The sequence below is a fragment of the Panthera pardus genome, unplaced genomic scaffold (assembly GCF_024362965.1).
Source record: "Panthera pardus isolate Hobbes unplaced genomic scaffold, ASM2436296v1 HiC_scaffold_3, whole genome shotgun sequence".
NCBI lineage: Eukaryota > Metazoa > Chordata > Mammalia > Carnivora > Felidae > Panthera > Panthera pardus.
In genome coordinates this window covers 60,413,321-60,432,165 of record NW_026526876.1, presented here as the reverse complement: position 1 = coordinate 60,432,165, position 18,845 = coordinate 60,413,321, and the positions used below count along the sequence as shown (strand labels likewise).

Sequence of the window (18,845 nt, the reverse complement as noted above, 5' to 3'; positions counted from 1 at the left end):
CAATCAATGCTGGGCCTAAGGAGGGGGATTCTTTGGTTTGGGGAATCAGGCAAGATCTCCCTAGAGACATGAAATTTGAGCAGAGATGTGAAATATCAAGAGAAGATCCTAAGAAGAAAGAGCATTCCAGGCAGAGGGGACAGCTTGTGCCGAAACCCAAAGACCCTTGCTCCTCCGCATGCATGGGTCCTGGAGGCTCAGTTTCCCCATCTGTACAGTGTCAGCCTCTAACTACCAGGCCGCACTGCTGGAGCGTCAATACCAACTTCAATATGTGCTAGCACTTTACGGTTTATAAAGCGTTTTCATGTATTGCTTCAAAACATTTAGAAAACCCTCAGAACCAGTGCTTTTGGGACTGGAAACACGGGATGGAAGGAGAAAAGGGCAACGAAGGACTGGGAATAGACAGTGCCAACAGAGTGCTAGAATTTCTCTCTTAACAGAGTCTAAAAAGCCCCCATCCCATTCTCCAATTCATTCTTCTTGCATGAACGTCTTGAGTCACCCAGTCCAACAGGATGTACTCTCTTGAAAGGATGGTCGCTGGGAAACTGCCACTTCATTGCCCACCACCAAAACAACACTTAGGGCAAGCCTTCTCATCCCCATTTCACAGATGAGGAAACCAAGGCAAATTTGACAGATTGCAAGGAAGTCCTTTGAGGTGAATTTTGCACTTGTTCAGGTGCCATTTAATGAGCCACTATGCTCTTCTCCGCCTTAACCACTCCGGAGGTGCCAGCACCTCCAGGGATGAGCATCCCCTGGGAATTGCCTAATCTTCCGGCCTGGGCCCTGCAACTCCAAGGATGGCCGATAGATGGCAGAGAAGGAGCAGCCAGGAACCAACACTGTGTCCTCCCTGACCACCCCCCCCAACCCAGGCCCTGGGGTATCTTCCTGCCTTTGCTTAGCAGGCCCTGGGTGCCACAAAGGAGGTTTGAAAGACACTGGTCCCCACCTCCAAAATCAGCATTTTTGTTTTTATGATGCTTAGACTGTTTTAAACAGCAAGATTCAGGCTTCTCCTCCCTTCCTTGCATACAAACAGTCTGAGCAGACAGGGAAGCAACATTCACCCCACCCCCACTCCACTGCACCCCACCATCCCCCACTGACCTGGCTCAAAGAATCTGTGGGCCTTCGAGCAAGAGATGTGCAAGTGGATGGAAGTGCGGTCCACACAGGCCCATGGCTGTTCTGGCCCACCCTCCTCTTCCCCGCGTAGCAGGTGGACCCAGGCAGACAGCCCAGGTGCTCCTGCCCAGCCTGGCTAAAGAGCGGGCATTAGAAATGGCACAAGCTGGCTTTGAATTCTGCCTCTATCACCGCCAGCTGGGTGGCCCTGGGCCAGCAGTGTGTCCCCAGTGTCTACCGGTAAACCAAGCCTTATTAAAAATACCCTCTTCGGGGCGCCTGGGTGGCTCAGTTGGTTGAGCGTCTGACTTCAGCTCAGGTCACGATCTCACGGTTCGTGAGTTCGAGCCCCGCGTCAGGCTCTGGGCTGATGGCTCAGAGCCTGGAGCCTGCTTCCGATTCTGTGTCTCCCTCTCTCTCTGCCCCTCCCCCGTTCATGCTCTGTCTCTCTCTGTCTCAAATAAACATCAAAAAAAAATTGAAAAAAAAAATACCCTCTTCATGGCCGTGTTCTGAGGCCTGAATGACAGACCATGTGTCCCCTCTTCTCTCTGCCTCCATCGCTTCTGGAAGAGGCTCATCACCTCAAATGAGCCTCTAATAAGGCCTCTGGTCTCACTCCCCACCCCCAACTCCTTCTCTACTCTGAGCCTGACTGGTCTCCTGAATCTTGAATCTGCCAGTAACTCCCCTGCTTAAAGCCCTCCAGCGGCCTCCTGGCACATCCAGGTTGAACTCCAACCTCTCTCTTTGCATTTACAGCCCTCATGACCTGACTCCTATTATCTCTGACCACTAACACACACAGTCCCAAACCTCACATGTCAGTCTCGCCAACTGACTTGACAGTCATGACCCTCCCTCCATACACTGTATCTTTCTTTGCTGGAAATGTCCTCTTGCAGCTGGTCTCTGTTCTGGACACTCAAAATGACCTCTGCAGGCAGAACTGACTTCTCCCGATGAGAGCCCCACCACACCCTGGACACAGGGGTTCAAGGATTAGTTACAGCCTGTGAACCTGCTAAACTGCAAGTGAGTATGTGTGTGTGCACGCACATGTGCACATACGTACTATCCTGGGGATAGGGTCTCTAGCTTCTAACAGATCTCAAAGGACTGACTCCATGACCCAAAAATTATTAAGAAGTTGTTTTTCTTGGGGCGCCTGGGTGGCTCAGTCAGTTGAGCGTCTGACTTCGGCTCAGGTCATGATCTCACGGTCTGCGGGTTCGAGTCCTGCGTCGGGCTCTGTGCTGACAGCTCAGAGACTGGAGCCTGCTTCCGATCCCGTGTCTCCCTCTCTCTCTGCCCCTCCCCCACTCTCACTTCGTCTCACTCTGTCTCTCAAAAATAAATAAATGTAAAAAAAAAAAAAAAGTTATTTTTCTTGATCTGGGTGCTGGTCATTGAGCTGGATACTCATCCCGCACCTTTCTGGTTCCATGTTATAAGTCAATAAAAACTTTAAGAAAGATTAAGTGGTAGCAGAGTGGGCCAGACTTCTCTAACAGCCCCACTTTGTCACATACCATTGACATGTCTCCCTTTTTCCCTTGATCACACACCCCTCGAGGGCGGGGACTGTGCTATCTTTATATCCTCCAGGCCTGGTGCAGGGCTCCACACCACCCAGCCTGCCCCGTCAGTACTTACTACAGATCAAGGCCACAGCCATCCGCAGCAGCTTGAACTGACACTTCATGCCTGACCAGTTCTACAGCAAAAGGAGAAAGTTCCATTAGTTCCAGATAGGACCACGCCTCCGCGGATGTATCTTGTTTAAGAAAACCTGACATCGGGGCTCCTCGGTGGCTCCGTTGGTTGAGTGTCGGACTTTGGCTCAGATTGTGATCTCAGGGTTCGTGAGTTCGAGCCCCGCCTGGGGCTTGCTGCTGTCAGCCATGTCCGTGCAGAGCCCACTTCCAATTCTCTGTTCCCCCTCTTCTGCCCCTCCCCCGCGGACACGTGCACGCACTCTCTCATTCTCAAAAAATAAATAAGACATTAAAAAAAAAAAGAGTTTAAAAAAAAGAAAAGAAAACCTGACATTATAGGGTGCCTGGGTGGCTTAGTCAGTTAAGGATAGGACTCTTGGTTTCAGCTCAGGTCATGTTCTCCCAATTCGTGAGATCGAGCCCCACGTCAGGTTCTATGATGAGCTTGCTTGGGATTCTCTCCCTCCCTCTCTTTCTGCCCCGCCCTCTTTCTCTCTCTCTCTCTCAAAATTAAAAAAAAAAGGGGGCGCCTGGGTGGCTCAGTCGGTTGAGCGTCCGACTTCAGCACAGGTCATGATCTCGCAGTCCATGGGTTTGAGCCCCGCGTCGGGCTCTGTGCTGACCCCTCAGAGCCTGGAGCCTGTTTTGGATTCTGTGTCTCCCTCTCTCTCTGACCCTCCCCCATTCATGCTCTGTCTCTCTCTGTCTCAAAAATAAATAAACGTTAAAAAAAAAATTAAAAAAAAAAAAAGAAAGAAAGAAAAGGGAGAGAATCCAGATCTAGGAAGATAAGGTCCCTGCCCCCTCTACATGAGCTGACAACACCTGAAAGCTGCCTTAATTGTCAGGTCTCACGTTTGCCAAAGGGATGCAGGACGGCAACCAAGCAAAGTCAAAGCAGAACCATCAGGATGATGAAAGAAACCAAAATCCTGCATGTGAGAAACAGATGAAGAGAAGACCCAGGGTCAAGTTCACTGTTATCAAGTATCAAGTGAGTCACCATAAGGAAAGGTCATGTTCAGTGTGATCTGTAAGTGGAGGATTCAATGGATGAAAACATCAGAGAATTTTTTTAGGCTCGGGATGTTTCCATTTCTAATAAGCAAGAGCCGTCCAAAGATGGAACGCTCCATCCTGGGGGACCGTGTGTTTCCCATCACTGAGAGCTCCAAACGGGGGCTTTACGTCACTTGGAGGGGGATGCTGTACAGGATCAGGCATTGGAAAAAGGGGGAGCCAGATGGCCTTCAAACAAATCGCTCTTTCCCCTGAGAATCTCAGGACACTCTGAACCTCCAAAGCAGATAGACAGAGTACAATTATTCATCTTACAAAAGGATTTTTCACTTTACAAAAGACTTTGCCACAGGGTTCCTTTGAGGGGCTCTCCCGCGGCGCATTCAAAGCACCGTGTCATTTATAGAGGCACGCACAGAAGTCTGGAATCCCCCTGGAACACACCAGCCACAGGGAAGGAGGCTACGGGGTAGAGCCAGGGGCTTCTGTTCCCTCCCACCCACCCGCTCTGTCTTTGCTGCCTGGCCCAGGCCCAGCTGAGGACACGTCTCGCACTCCTTTGACGTTGGGGGAACGTGTTAAATTTTACCAAGGCCCTGAGCATTGGCACATACAATAACATTTATGGAACCTTCGGTGGAGCAAGCAGGATGCGGGGCATCTGCCAAAAAGAGGATGAAATCCTGCAGAAGGCGTTCGGCTTTCGCCCATTGCCTCCCTTTTCCCCATTGTTCTTCACTGACTGGAGAGCCCTCTTCACGTAGGGTAAGGTGGCGACACATGGCTGCTCTTCAGGTGGGGAAGTCTCATCTTCGCCTGCTGACGTGTTCTATGCTAAGAAGCCGATGGCAGGCGATGTTGTCACCTGCTGGCAACTGCCCACAGAGAAGCCCCACCAGAAGACAGGGAACAACAGGAATCGATGCCCTCCACTGGATCTGGCAACCCAACCTAACCTAGAGCAGTTAGCTGGCGGTGGGCGACCCCTCAGCTCCTCTCCGGGATGCAACCGTAGGATGGGCAGGGCCTGGGGAGTCCCTGACAGAAGGACCAGCTCCTCCCAAAGGAGCACACTGCTGAGCCGCTGACAAAATGGCCCTCCCAGCCCCGTGACACCCCTGGGGCAGCCCTGTGAAGGGGCTCTAACCACTGAAAAATTCTTCCTGCTATCATCCGGCCAGGCTTTGCCTCCCTGTCATGTCCACCCACGGATCCTAATTCTCCCCTGACAGTGACACCCACGTTCCTAGCAGTCTGATTCCCAACAACCAAAAGAGAGTGGAAGCAAACCAGTATCCCTAGATGGACAGACAGAGATACAAGGGAATGTCATTCACTTTAAGGAGGAGGGCAATCCTGCCATGTTCTAACAAACGAACCTTGAAGACATTATGCTCAGAGAAATAAGCCAGTCACGGAAGGACAAATACTGCATGAGTCCACTCCTACAAGACACAGAGAGTGGCCAATTCATAGAGACATCAAGTAAAAGGTGGTTGCCAGGGGCTGGGGGAGGGAGGAACGGGGAGTTGTTTAATGGGTAACAGCGTTTCAGTTTTGTAAGATGAACAGTTCTGGAGATGGATGGTGATGATTTCCCAACAGTGAGAATGTACTTGACACAACCGAATTGTATACTTAAAAATGGTTAAGATGAGGGGCGCCTGGGTGGCTCAGTCGGTTGAGCTTCTGGCTTCGGCTCAGGTCATGATCTCACGGTCTGTGAGTTGGAGCCCCACGTCGGGCTCTGTGCTGACAGCTCAGAGCCTGGAGCCTGCTTCAGATTCTGTGTCTCCCTCTCTCTCTGACCCTCCCCCGTTCATGTTCTGCCTCTCTCTGTCTCAAAAATAAACATTAAAAAAAAAAAAGTTAAGATGATAAATTTTATGCTGTGTGTATTTCACCACAATTAAAAACCAAAGTGAGGGACACCTGTGGCTTAGTCGGTTAAGCGTCTGACTTTGGCTCAGGTCATGATCTCACGGCTTGTGGATTTGAGCCCCACGTTGGGCTCTGTGCTGACAGCTCAGAGCCTGGAGCCTGCTTCAGATTCTGTGTCTTCTTCTCTCTCTGCCCCTCCCCTGCTCATGCTCTGTCTCTCTCTCAAAAATAAAAATTTTTAAAATGTAAAAAAAAAAAAAAAAAAAAAAAGTGATACAGAACACTCCCAATATTCCTTTTCCTCATAAAAACCTTCTGGGGGCACCTGGGTAGCTCAGTCGGTTGAGCGTCCAACTCTTGGTTTCAGCTCAGGTCATGATCCCAGGGTCGTGGGATCAAGCCCCACATCAGGCTCTGCACTGAGTGCGGAGTCTGCTTGGTATTCCCTCTTTCTCTCCCTCTGTCCTTCTTCCCTACTCTCTCTAAAATAAAAAATAAAAAAATCTCTGGAAGAATATCTTACCTAAAAACAGCGTCTCTTTCACTGTGCCCTGAGTGATAATATCAGGCAAAATCAGTCTAGAATATATTGGCCGCTCTCTCCTTCAGCTGAGGTCCATACCTCCCTCCCTCAGGCCCTATCTGGGGTCTGTCTTCAAAAGCACCTTCCATATTTTTGGTCTGGCAAGGCCAGCGGTGAGGTGGCTCAGAACTTCTTTCTGGCTAAGGTCTTCATTTGTAAATCTGGGCCAACTCAGTGCCTACCTCAATTACCTACCTCACGGGTTGCGAAGGTAAAATGAATTCATACGCATAGAACACCAAGAACACTGCCTGGCGTGTGGTAAGCGTCACGTAAGTGTCTGACGTGATCATCTAGACCTGAGGCAAAGACAGTGGGTTTGCCCTGCACAGCACCTTTAAACCTTCTGAATGACCTTGGACTAGCCGGGCAGTTTCAGCTTCACCCCAGCGCTCCCCGGGCCAGCCTCGCTTACAATCCCTAACTGGCCCTGAAGGCATTGGAGTTGACCGGCTTGGTCCAGTCACATCTCCTGCACTTTAGCAAAGAAGAAATGGGGAGTCGAGGAGGGCTGGTTCAAGGTCATGGTAAGTTAATGTCGAGGTCACTAGGGCCCTCAGTCCGGGCCTCCATCTGCCCACACTTCTGAGGGTCATGTTCTGTCTGTGCCGTCTGTCCCCACTGGCTGTTGTGTGTCCACCTGCCTCCAAAGCTGAGTGGACGTGGGGAAATGACTCCTCTCCCAGCAGCTGAGGGGTTAAACTCCAGTCACCCCTTCCCACCAGCTGCTTCATTTCCCCGCCCCATTATTCCCTCCAAACTGCAGTGAAACAACAGGAGCAAAGCACAAGATCTCCTCGCAGCCAGCCCTGCTGCCCTGCTGCCCTGCTGAGGCTATAAATGTGGTAGTGCCTGCGGCCCCAGGGCACGCGTCTCTTGCAGCCCCTTTTCATGTCTTTCCTTCCCAGAGCCTTGCAGGGTGAGAAAGAACCCCCCCTCAGCAAACAAGGGGGTAACCAGTCCCCTGGGCATCTCGTTCACCCAACCAGTTAGGAGCTCAGAGGCTGGAACCCAGGCGGGAGCTTCCCGGTTTCACCTATCTTGTCAAAAGACCTCAAAAAGACCCAGCACAGGAAAGGGGAAAGCATGACAGACAAATTGGGGACTGATTTCCTGTGAAAGGATTTTTAGTAATGAAATGAACCTTACGACATAGAGATCTCCAGTGTCTTTTAGACAACGCTCTCTCTTTGTGCTTTGACAAGATGGTCCCATTGCAAAAACTGAGATCTCGAATGTTTTAGGGAAGCAGCTATCGTATAGAAGAGAGTGTAAGTAAATATGTCCTACATGGAATCACGGAACTCTGGCCTGTGGGCCCCAACAAAAGGCAATTAATAAATTATTCAATTATGTGTATCTTAACACATCTAGTCTTTAAACTAAGAAGGCTTGGGGCCTGAGTCGGGTAAGTGTCCCACTTCAACTAAGGTCTCACAGTTTGCGAGTTCAAAGCCTGCGTCCGGCTCTGTGCTGACAGCTCAGAGCCTGGAGCTTGCTTTAGATTCCGAGTCTTCCTCTTTCTGCCCTCCCTCCCTTGCTCACACTCTGTCTCAAAAATAAATAAATATTAAAAAAAATTTTTAATAGGGGTGCCTGGGTGGCTCAGTCGGTTGAGCGACCGACTTCGGCTCAGGTCATGATCTCACATTTGTGAGTTCCAGCCTCGTGTCGGGCTCTGTGCTGACAGCTCAGAGACTGGAGCCTGCTTCCGATTCTGTGTCTCCCTTTCTCTCTGCCCCTCCCCCACTCATGCTCTGTCTCTCTCTGTCTCAGAAATAAACATAAAAAAAATTTTAAAATAAAAAATAAAAAAAATTTTAATAATAAAAAAATAAACTAAGAAGTCTTGATTGCAAGTTTTTTACGCCATCCGGTTTTTTTGTTGAAATATTTTCTGAACTTAATCCCTTGATGTAAACTGTAAGCTTTTTGGAACTCAGAGTGGGGTTTTTTATAAAGATTTTATTGATTTATTTACGTAGTTTATTTATTCTGAGAGAGAGAGAGAGAGAGAGAGCGAGAGAGAGAGCATGCGCACGCACGTGAGCAGGGCAGGGGCAGGGAGTGAGGGAGACAGAGAATCCCCAGCAGGTTCCTCACTGTCAGTACAGAGCCCGACATGGGGCTCGATCTCATGAACTGTGAGATCACGACCTGAGCTGAAACCAAGAGCTGGACGTTCAACTGACTGAGCCACCCAGGTGTTCCAAGATTTTATTTTTAAGTAATCTCTACACCTAACATGAGGCTCAAACTCATGACCCTGAGATCAAGAGTGTCACGCCCTACCGATTGAGCCAACCAGGCACCCCTGGAACCCAGAGAGTTTTCATGAAAAACAAGACATGCTTTCATTTAAGGCAGAATCCCTCACTTAGTCCTGAGAACAGAAGTGTTGAACACTTTTTCTGTTTTGTATATGATGTAAAAGGGACACATTTTCTAATTGCTCCTACAGATAACAGGCAAAATTGATAAACACAGAAAATTATACGTATTCAAGGATATGTAAACACACATCCAGACCCACACGCGATCCCCCAGCTGTGTGGTGATTTGCCACATGGAAAGCATTTTCACATCCACCGTTTTCACTCTCCATGTCTGTCTCACAACTACCTCGTAAAGAGGGGCTGCAGATGAGGGAACGGAGACCCTGAGAAGTGAAGCAACTCACAGCTTTTAAGATGGTCGGTCCAGTACTCACGTCTAGATTCTCTGACTAGCATGCTGTTTCTCCCGTCCGTTCTGACAAGGTGTTTCGCTGCACACACGCACGCAGGCACACACACACACACACACACACACACACACACACACACTCACACACAAGTCTTCATTTGGGAATTCAAAATTCTAGCATACCTATTAGATGGAAATTGCCAATGTTTAAATGCTTCTGACCCACAGAAATGGCCAATGTATAGGGTTCGTGCTAATGCATCTCTCAAGTGCTGGGCGCTGAGCTAATTTGGGTAAAGGCGGGCTCTTGTTGAAAGGAAACCAACCTTTCTAATGAGAAAACGAGGTTTGTTTCACCATCAGATAAGCATCACACAACTTTCTAGGGAAAGGCTACCATATGTCATGCTCCGGGGACTGCGACGCTCCCAATTGGCCGGCGAAAGCCACGTCCTTCTAGAAGGGTAGTGGGCTCTCGGATGGGACTGCTCATCTCCACCACCACAGGCCATGGGCTACTTGCCAGAAAGAAGTGTAAACGGGAACAAAACTGCTTTCACACCTCCCTCCTCGAGCCCCATGCCCCACCCCGTGGTTCTTGGGGTGATCTGCCCTCACCATGGGAACTTTGGGGCCCCAGGGTTGTTTCCCATGCTGCAGGGAAGGGGGTGGAAACAGGGCCTCTCTATGAACTGTTTATTTCTTCTTAGTTGTGCTTGTCGGTCCCCTCACCCATGTACACATCTTGGGGCGGGGGGGGGGGGGGGCGGGGAGGGGAGTTTGTTAGCATTTCCATCCCCTCCAGAAGGGAACTGGGGCAGGAGGAGGGGGGAGCGGCGGAGGTGGAATCCAGAGAAAAAGCTGTGTCTGGGGAAAGCTGTGGCACCGATACAGAATGACCCATTTAAAAGGGTTGTGTGAGGCAGCCCTGTGCTGTCAGGATCTTCAGCGGACCGGGCCGTGTGTGTGTGCGCACGCACACGTGTGTAAGTTCACGTGCACACACACACACACACACTCGCACGTCCACGCAAGCTTTCCTACACCTGCTGTGTCTCTTCAGGTGCTCACGTGAAGTTGCCAAAATTCAGATGAGTAGTAAATGTCGTTGGCGTCTGTCGGTCCATCTCTCCCCCCACCCTCCTCTCCTTCCCTCTGTCCCTCTGCCGCTCGCTCACTCTCTCTCTCGATGTACAAAGGGGACTTTGGTGAAAAGAAAAGGGATGGTGTGTTGAGCCTGGCAGGTGACAGTGACAATAAATAATAAAGAAGAAATGGGAGAATTTAGGAACTCCAGACGTTGTAACAGCATTCACACATCCTCCACGTGGGTGAAGACAGTGACAGAGGAGGGAGGTGAGAACAGGAGGACCCTGGGGGGAAGCGATGCCGTTTCTAGACACTGCTCATTCCTTCTTTCCTTCCTTCATTCAAAATTTAGTTGGGGGTGGGAGGAGGTAGCCTGGCTGGCTCTGTGGGTGGAGCGTGCGACTCTGGATCTCGGGGTTGTAAGTTAGAGCCCCACGTTGGGGGTACAGATTACTTAAAAAAAACAAACAAACAAAACCAGGGCATCTGGGTGGCTCAGTCAGTTAAGCGTCCAACTCTTGATTTCGGCCCAGGTCATGATCTCGGGGTCATGGGACTGAGCCCCACATGGGGCTCCGTGCTGAGCGTGCAGCCTGCTTGGGATTCTCTCTCCCTCTCTTTCTGCCCCTCCTCTGCTTGCACACGTGTGCGCTCTCTCAAAATAAACATTTTTTTTAATCTTAAAAAAAATTTACTTGGCACCACCTGCCATTTGGCCAGCCCTGGGCCAGGCACCGGGGATGAGTAGAACCTGGGCCTTCCCTGGTGGGCATCAGGCCTGCAGGGCCGCTCCCGGTGACTCCTCCTCCCGACTGCCTGTAAAACAAGAACTTTGGCCTCCTCTGGGACTATCAGACGGATTCCTATTTCTCTCCTTAAAGACTCTGTCTCCATTCAGGGTCCAACCCTGGCCTCTTCTTGGAGGAGGAGGGAGTTAACCTTTATATTGAATAGGTTATTTTCACCTTATCTCATTTATCAATATCATCTCATTTCACAGATGTAGAAACTGAGGCACAGCGCAGTTAAGTAATGTGCCCAAGGTGCCTCTTTGGGAAGTAAGTAGCCAGGACTCAGATCTGGGCTGACTGGCTCCGGAGCCTGGGCTCTCAGCTAGTACGCTAGAATCCCCTTCAGGAGGGGCATGTCTGGCTCAGTCGGCAGAGCGTGTGACTCTTGGTCTCGGGGTTGTGAGTTCGAGCCCCATGTTGGGCGCAGAGATGACTTAGAAAACAAAAATCTTAAGAAAAGAATGCCCTTCAGGAAAAGGCAAAAAAGAGCCTGGGAAAGGAATGGCCGTGTCCCGACACTGTGAGAGGCTGGTGTAAGGGAATGACACCTGAGTGGCTGTCAGGAAGTATGGGTTCAAGTCCCGACTTGCCACAATCTTCACTGTGACTGTGGACAAATCATTTAACCTCTTAGAGGCTCCTTTCCTTTTTGAGAATTTTGCTGAGATCCCTTTACTTTTAATCATCTGTGACAAGCAATGAATTACAATTACGATGCATGCTAGTGGTCAAGGATTGTAATACTCTTTAAAGTTGTCTTTTTTAAATTTTTATTATTTTTCTGAAAGTTTATTTTTTAAAATTCCTTTCGCGTTTATTTCTTTTGAGGGAGAGACAGACAGAGTACGAGCAGGGGAGGGACAGAGAGAGAGGGAGACACAGAATCTGAAGAAGGCTCCAGGCTCTGAGCTGTCAGCACAGAGCCCGATGTGGGGCTTGAACTCATGAACTGTGAGATCATGATCTGAGCCGAAGTCGGACACTTAACCGACTGGGCCACCCAGGCGCCCCTTAAAGTTTATTTATTTTGAGAGAGAGAGTGAGAGAGCAGGAGAACGGTAGAGAGAGAGGGAGAGAGAGAATCCCAAGCAGGTTCTGCACTGTCAGCATGGAGCCCAATGTGGGGCTGGAACTCACGAACCGAGAGATCATGACCTGAGAGGAAATCAAGAGTCGGTGGCTCAACTGATTGAGCCACCCAGGCGCCCTTTTTCAATTATTTTTTTAATATCTGTTTGTTTGTTTAATTTTTTTTTAATGTTTATTTATTTTTGAGACAGAGAGAGACAGAGCATGAACGGGGGAGGGGCAAAGAGAGAGGGAGACACAGAATCCGAAACAGGCTCCAGGCTCTGAGCCATCAGCACAGAGCCTGACGTGGGGCTCGAACTCACGGACCGCGAGATCATGACCTGAGCCGAAGTCGGACGCTTAACCGACTGAGCCACCCAGGCGCCCCTCTGTTTGTTTGTTTTGAGAGAGAGTGAGAGAGTGGGGGAGGGGCAGAGAGAGAGAAGGAGAGAGAGAATCCCAAGCAGGCCCTGCACTGTCAACATGGAGCCCAATGCAGGGCTCAAACTCATGAACTGTGAGATCATGACCTGAGCCAAAATCAAGAGTTGGGTGCTTAACAGACTGAGCCACCCAGGGACACCAAACATTGTCTTTCTTTTTTAAAACTAAGCTCTAGTCCCAACGTGGGGCTTGAACTCACGACCCCAAGGTCAAGAGTCGCAGGCTCTACTGACGCAGCCAGCCAGGCACCCCTACTGTAACACTTTTTAAAGCTGAACGGGAAAGGGGTAGCATAGGGAAATGGGTAATTTCATAGGCAAGAAGGAAAAAATACGAATCGTATATGGAAGAGCCCCATTTGAAATCAGCCTGCAAAAAGTGAGGTGTCAGTGAGCCCTCCTACCAGCCAGGTCTGCCTGGCATTTCTGGGCCTGAGCCGGGAAGTCGAAGAAGATCCCCGGCGAGGACTGACATGCAGAGGGGAGGCCGAGATAGGCATGTTGGGACAGCAGGTGCTCACCATCACGATGTTGGCCAGATGGGCAGAGACGAGTGCATACACCCCTCCAGAGGAGCCCACAACTGGTGCAGTCATGTCAGCCACAGACACCGCCAAGGACCCTGGTACAGAGAGACATCAGGAATTCAAGGGTGCTGGTGCGCACTCCCCGCGCCTGCCCCAGGCCCTCACACGCAGCAGCCTTGGGGGGTAAGACCCCAGAGCAAAGGCTCCATCTCTTCCTTTCATCCGGTGTCGCCCTGGGGCCTCCTAGAAGCTTACATTCATGGCTTGAAAGAGCCATCTGATTCGAACTTCTTTTACAGAAGACCCAGTGGAGGGAAGGGACCACCTGCCTGTCACTGCAACTCTGTCCCGCTTGGTGTTACCTCGGGGCTCTGAGCGATAACAAACGGTAGCAATACTTACTGCAGGGTCAGCTGCCACGCGTGGGCCACCGTGTATGGCGCGCTGGCCACGCGTTTCACTTACATCGGCCCGTTTAACCCCCGAGGCCGCCCTTTGAGGAGGGTGACAGCAGCCTCAATGCAGAGGTGAGGAGGCTGAGCCCAGAGTCACTGGTAGGAAGGGCTGCAGCCAGGATTTGAGTCCAGCTTTGCCGACACAAAGTCCACGCTCGCGGCCTCAACGGCAGCCACTCCCCGAACTGGTACAGACAGAGGTCAGCCTCCACCCTCCACCCTCCACCATCGCTCCAGAGCATTTCTCTGCTCAACGGCATCTAGAAACCCGCTTGGCTTCACCTCCGACCTCCCTCCCTCCGGCCGAGTGACAAAAGGCCAACAGAATCTCCAGACTGGGGGTTCCGCTGGAGGAAAAATGTCCTTGAAAAGTCCCAAGGAAGAGAGAGAGATGATGTCATACCCTCTGGGGGGAGAAGGGGGTAGACTTTTGGTCTGGGGGATGACAAACTTTTGTGCTGGAAGGGAAGCTGGGCAGAGAGGAGAAGGGAAATGTATTGTTCTGGTCTCATTTAAGTGTGATCAATGCTTTGGCTTCCAGGGAAGGACACGAGAGACTAAAAATAACCAGGAGGTAGAGCCCAGGGCTCAGAGGCTGAGGTGGCTGGCCTGGGTGAGTGCGCAGAAACCACCACTGGAAAATGCCCGCAGGCTCGGGAGCCAATTAGCCGCTGCCTGGGTGGAGACGGGCAGAAGTGCCAAACTGCAGGCTCCACACAAGTGTAGGGTCCGCTACTTAGGAGGAGGCTGGGCTTAACCCGGGAACCCGGGCACCCGACACACCTGGGCATCAGGAGCCCCCAGAACATCATCCGCCTTCTCCCCCCTCGCTGCCCCCTCAGACCTCTCTCAAGGCTCCTCAGCTCGCTGGGAGATCCCTATGGCAAATTCTTGGTCTCAAGGGGGATGTGATCTCCCAGGAAAAAGCACTGTCATGAACCTAGAACTCCCAAGTCCTTCTCCCCTCCCAGGGTGACTATAAATCTTTCTTCTCCCCTTTCATGCCTTCCCTCTGGCTTTAATTAGGTATTGATCTATTGTCAGATCTTTTTTTTTTTTTTTTTTTTTTACTGCCTAGCCAAGGGGTCAGCCATATATAACAGAAAAAAAAAAAAAAATCCCAGGGTGGCAAACAGACAGGCAGTGGGATCTGCATGACAAAGGATTCCCACGCTCTCTGGGCAGGGCCCGCAAGGAAAAGGGTGAAGGCTGCATTGCGGGGCTGTGGAGGGCTGGCTGCTGGAGACGGAGCCGCTCATTAATTACCGCGTGGACAGAGGAAGCCCCAGCCTCCCTGGGCTGGCCTCTTTCCTCTTGCAGGCCCAGCTTCTGCTCTGTCGGCCTCCCGGGTGCGGGGGGATCCGCAGCGGTAGGGAGGCGGTGGGGAAGGCCCCAGGGTCCAGCCTCCCCACCCTGACCTTTCTCTCACCCTACCCATGGAGAGGGGTCCACGACCCCGGGGTCAAGGGTCAATTTGGGATTGTGGCAGGAGTCTGGAATGGGGGCGTGGCTGGCTAGTTGCGTGACCTTGGGCACAGCCCCTGCATTCTCTGGGCTTCAGCTTTCTGTGACATAAAGAGGTCTAAGGCTAACCAACTTCTGAGCAGTGAAACCCTCTTTTCAAAGGAAACCTTACCCACACCCCTACCCCCATGGAGCAGAGCGCAGAGAGCCTATGGCTGAGTGGGGGTGGGGTCTGGGGAGTAAAATTTGGCAGCCACTGGAGGGGACCTCAAGAGTTCCTTCCAGATCAGAGAGATTCAACAGCCCGAGATTCTGGGATCCAGGATCTGAGGTTTGGATCCTGGTTCTAGAATCCCGAAAGTAACAATCTGGACTCACCGGTCCTCCTTGTATGGCAGAAAGATTTCCTCAAGTGGCTGCAGGTTAGCCCTGGACTAGAGGGACTGGGAACAAGGGCATGCATACATATCAATATAGTAATAAAGGTCATCCCGGGGCAGGAAGCCTGGGCCATGCAGGATTCTGGACAAGCTGTGTGGAACCTAGCCTCATGGATGACAGTTCCATAAGGCCAGTATGAATGCCCCAGACGTCATGGGGCAGAGGATGGGGATAGAATGGCAAGATGGAGTGAAACGCACCTCTGCACAGGCCAAGGGACCAGTTCTAGTTGGACTGTGAACTCTTTTGAAAAAGTTCTGGGTCCACACCAGCACGCAGATAAATTGGTGACTTTATCATAATGCACAGCTGCGATAATGTTAGCCTGAAATAATTTAAAGCAGGTGTTTTCCAACGTCTCCCTTGGCCATTAAAACAAAAAAATCCAAATAGAAATCAGCAGAACATCTACCTTTGAGCAATATAACTTTATTTATGTATGTATTCTCTCCTTTGTTCTACAAATATTTGCTGCTTAACATATGCCAAACCCTGAGTTAAGTCTCTGGGGATGCACACGTGGTGTATCATCTATATAATCTATAAGAAAAGCTGGGTGGAGCCCTTGAAATACTGGTTTTTAAAGTACCTAAATTTTAGCCACGTGATAGTTAGCTAGAAGCAAGAGACACGTCAGCCTCAAGCATTGGTTAGAAGCATGGGGCTCCCACTCACTCCTAGTACTTCCCTCGTCCTTCTAAGAAAATTATGCTAGTCGTTTCACCTCTCTGAACCACCTGTGACATGGGAGTGACGGTACCCACCTCATAAGATTTGTCAATACAGGAAAAACGTATGTGCATCCTGTATCACAGGCCCAGAGTATCGGATGTGCTCAGCAGAGGTTGCCTGTCATTGCTACAAAATGTGATGGCCTTGTCTTTGCAATATTTTCATTGGGCAGGAGCTAAATGGTGGGGTCTGATGTCTATTAAGACCTCTCTGGGTGGGGCGCCTGGGTGGCTCAGTTGGTTCGTGTCCGACGCACCTTCCCCTCGAGTCATGATATCACAATTCGTGAGTTCGAGCCCCACATCGGGCTCTGAGATAACGGCACAGAGCCTGCTTGGAATTCTCTATTTCCCTCTCTCTCTGCCCCTACCCTGCTTGCTCTCTCTCTCTCTCTCTCAAAAATAAAAACATTAGAAAAAAAAAAAGACCTCCCTTGGTTTCTGACAATAAATAACATGCACAAGGACAAGGCCTGCCTTCTGGTTCTCATAACATACGGTAGTGGTTTGAAGCACAGCCTTTGGGGTCAGGCAGCCTGGGTCTGGGGCCAGTTCCACCACTTACGGCTAGGTCTTCTCGGGCAAGTCCCTGAGACACCCTAAGGCTGTTTCTGCACCTGCAGCAAGGGGAGAGTAATAGTACTTGCCTCGAGGGGTTGCTTGCCTGCCCATGGCTGACACTTGCTAACTACTGGCTATCCGGTCAGGGTCTGGCTGGCTGTGAATGAAGCCGCCTCTCTGAGCTGGGATGCACACAGAGTAGACAGGGAAGGAAGGGGTGCAGGCAGATCAATCAACTCAGTCCAGAAGATCAATGACATGATTTATGGTGACCAGAGTGACCTCTGGTCTGAATCAATGCCTCAGATGGAATAGTACATGTTGTTTGCTTTATGATACAGCCCCACCCCCTCCTGTCTGGTTGGCAAGGATCCCTTCTGTCTGTGCACCATCCCACTCTGCACCGGGGTCACTGGGGAGTGACACCTGCACTGCCTTCCTGCTGGGTGTCATCAGTTTGGGTGAGGCCTGAGTCATCTTGAATCTTACTTCCGTCTTCTGGGTTATTGGCACTCCCATCTAATTGACTGCTAACTGCAAGTGTTATGAGTGTCTTTCCTGTTCCTCGCCATTAACCATCTGGGTCTCTGGGTATGTAGGTATAGAAAATGTGGCTATGAATCTCCAGATGTCAAGACTCGGGGACTGCGTGGGTGGCTAAGTCTGGCACACAGAGATCCTCATTAGACCTTTGCTAAAGGATGTGGAAGGTGCTAGATGCTGGGGAAACTCATGTGGGTGCTGTCCGAGGTGGCCAAGTTTTCACCCGCAGCACACAGAGAAATGAAGAAGGTGAGAGGCCAATCTCCCAAGCTGAGGGTTCCTGAACTAGCAGACCAGCCTCGAATGGGTGAGTGGGGTGGGACCCTTCCCTCTTGGATTCCTGAAGCCACCTCAGTTACTCCCAGGGTCACTATCTGCTCATTGTTTACAAGGTCAATGCCGCCCTGCTCTCCTGATGACAACTTTAATGCCACTCAGAAAGGATTAAGATCTTACTTAAACATACACACAAAGCTCCCTTGGGCACAGCTGTCAAGGTGAAGAGCTGAGGCGGCAAACCTTGTTAAAAAAAAAAAAAAAGAAGAAGAAGAAGAAGGAGAAGGAGAAGGAGAAGGAGAAGCAGCAGCCAGCTATAAGGTTGGAAACATCACGAGGGAGATCCCTCTGTTCAGAAACCCGGTTGGTGCAGACTCTTTCTGCAGAAATGCAGTCTGCTCTCCCCGGCTCACCCCAGCCAGCCTAACCTCCCTCCAGGGAAGGAGAGGGGGCGTCCCACTGGCCACAGGGCCGGCCATCCTCAAGGTCATGGTCCTTTGCCGTGTGAACAGAGTCAGCTAGGGCCCCAGTCTCCTCCAGCTGGCGTGAGTGCTCACTACCTCTTAGGCCAGACCTGCTTCCTGTCAGCAGGGGGTCAATCAAGGGGACAGGTGTAGGCCTCGTGGGTGGGCCTGGCTCCACCCACACCTTGGATGTCCCTACAGGGATCTTACTGTGCCTGTGCAGTTTATATGGCACTGTTACTCCATTTGTCACCTCACTCCACCCTCCTAACACCCTACAGGCAGATCTTATTAGTTCCCTCCTAAAACCTAATGGGGCCAAGAGAGGTTAAGGAATTTCCCCAAGCTCACACAGCTACAACATGGCAGTATAAAGACAGAAACCCCGGTCAATCTGCCTGTTCCACATCCTGTGGTCTCCTCCCCTTGCCATCACATGCCTCCCTCTTTGGATGGTAGTCCCCTTTCCAGAGGAGGTTTGCTAACCCTGGTAGTTACGAGCCTTGGCGATGGGAGTCCTGCATTGCTGGAGGCTGGGGGCTTGCCCAATCCCATGGGGTCTCCCAGCCACCCTGGGGAAGTTTACCCCTGTGGACTTGCAGCCCACCTGCCTACCTGCCACAACGCCAGCCACGTAGACAAGCCCAATGCGGGTTGCTCCGTGCACCATCTCCAAGGGCACCCCTACCAGGAGCTGCAGCACCACGTTGAGTCCCAGGTGTTCTATCCTGTACAGAAAGACCACTCCATTCATACACTCATTCATTCATTCATTCACTCACTCATTCATTCATTCAACAAACACTGTATGCCAAGATGCTGGGGATCCAGCAGGGAATAAGACCTATACCTACCTTGAGGAGCTCATGGTCTGGGTCTAAGGGACAGGAATTACAATGCAGACAGGTCGTCTTGGAAACAGCATACCTTGCCTGCCACCTGGGACAGGAAGGAACAGTGCA

General features: G+C 50.9%; 1 protein-coding gene across 5 annotated transcripts in view; it reads right to left on the bottom strand.

Moving 5' to 3' along the window:
* RHBDL3 (rhomboid like 3) overlaps positions 1-18,845 on the bottom strand; it is a 50,157-nt gene that overhangs the window by 4,700 nt on the left and 26,612 nt on the right. For 4 of the 5 annotated variants that reach the window (XM_019423892.2, XM_019423889.2, XM_019423893.2 and 1 more), the window contains 3 exons: positions 18,499-18,611; positions 12,943-13,043; positions 2,797-2,857 (listed from right to left, as the gene is read on the bottom strand). In XM_019423892.2, the coding sequence (XP_019279437.1) occupies positions 2,797-2,857; positions 12,943-13,043; positions 18,499-18,611 (275 nt within the window). The remainder of the gene's footprint in view (positions 1-2,796; positions 2,858-12,942; positions 13,044-18,498; positions 18,612-18,845) is intronic. The other variant, XM_053892659.1, reaches the window with a different exon arrangement.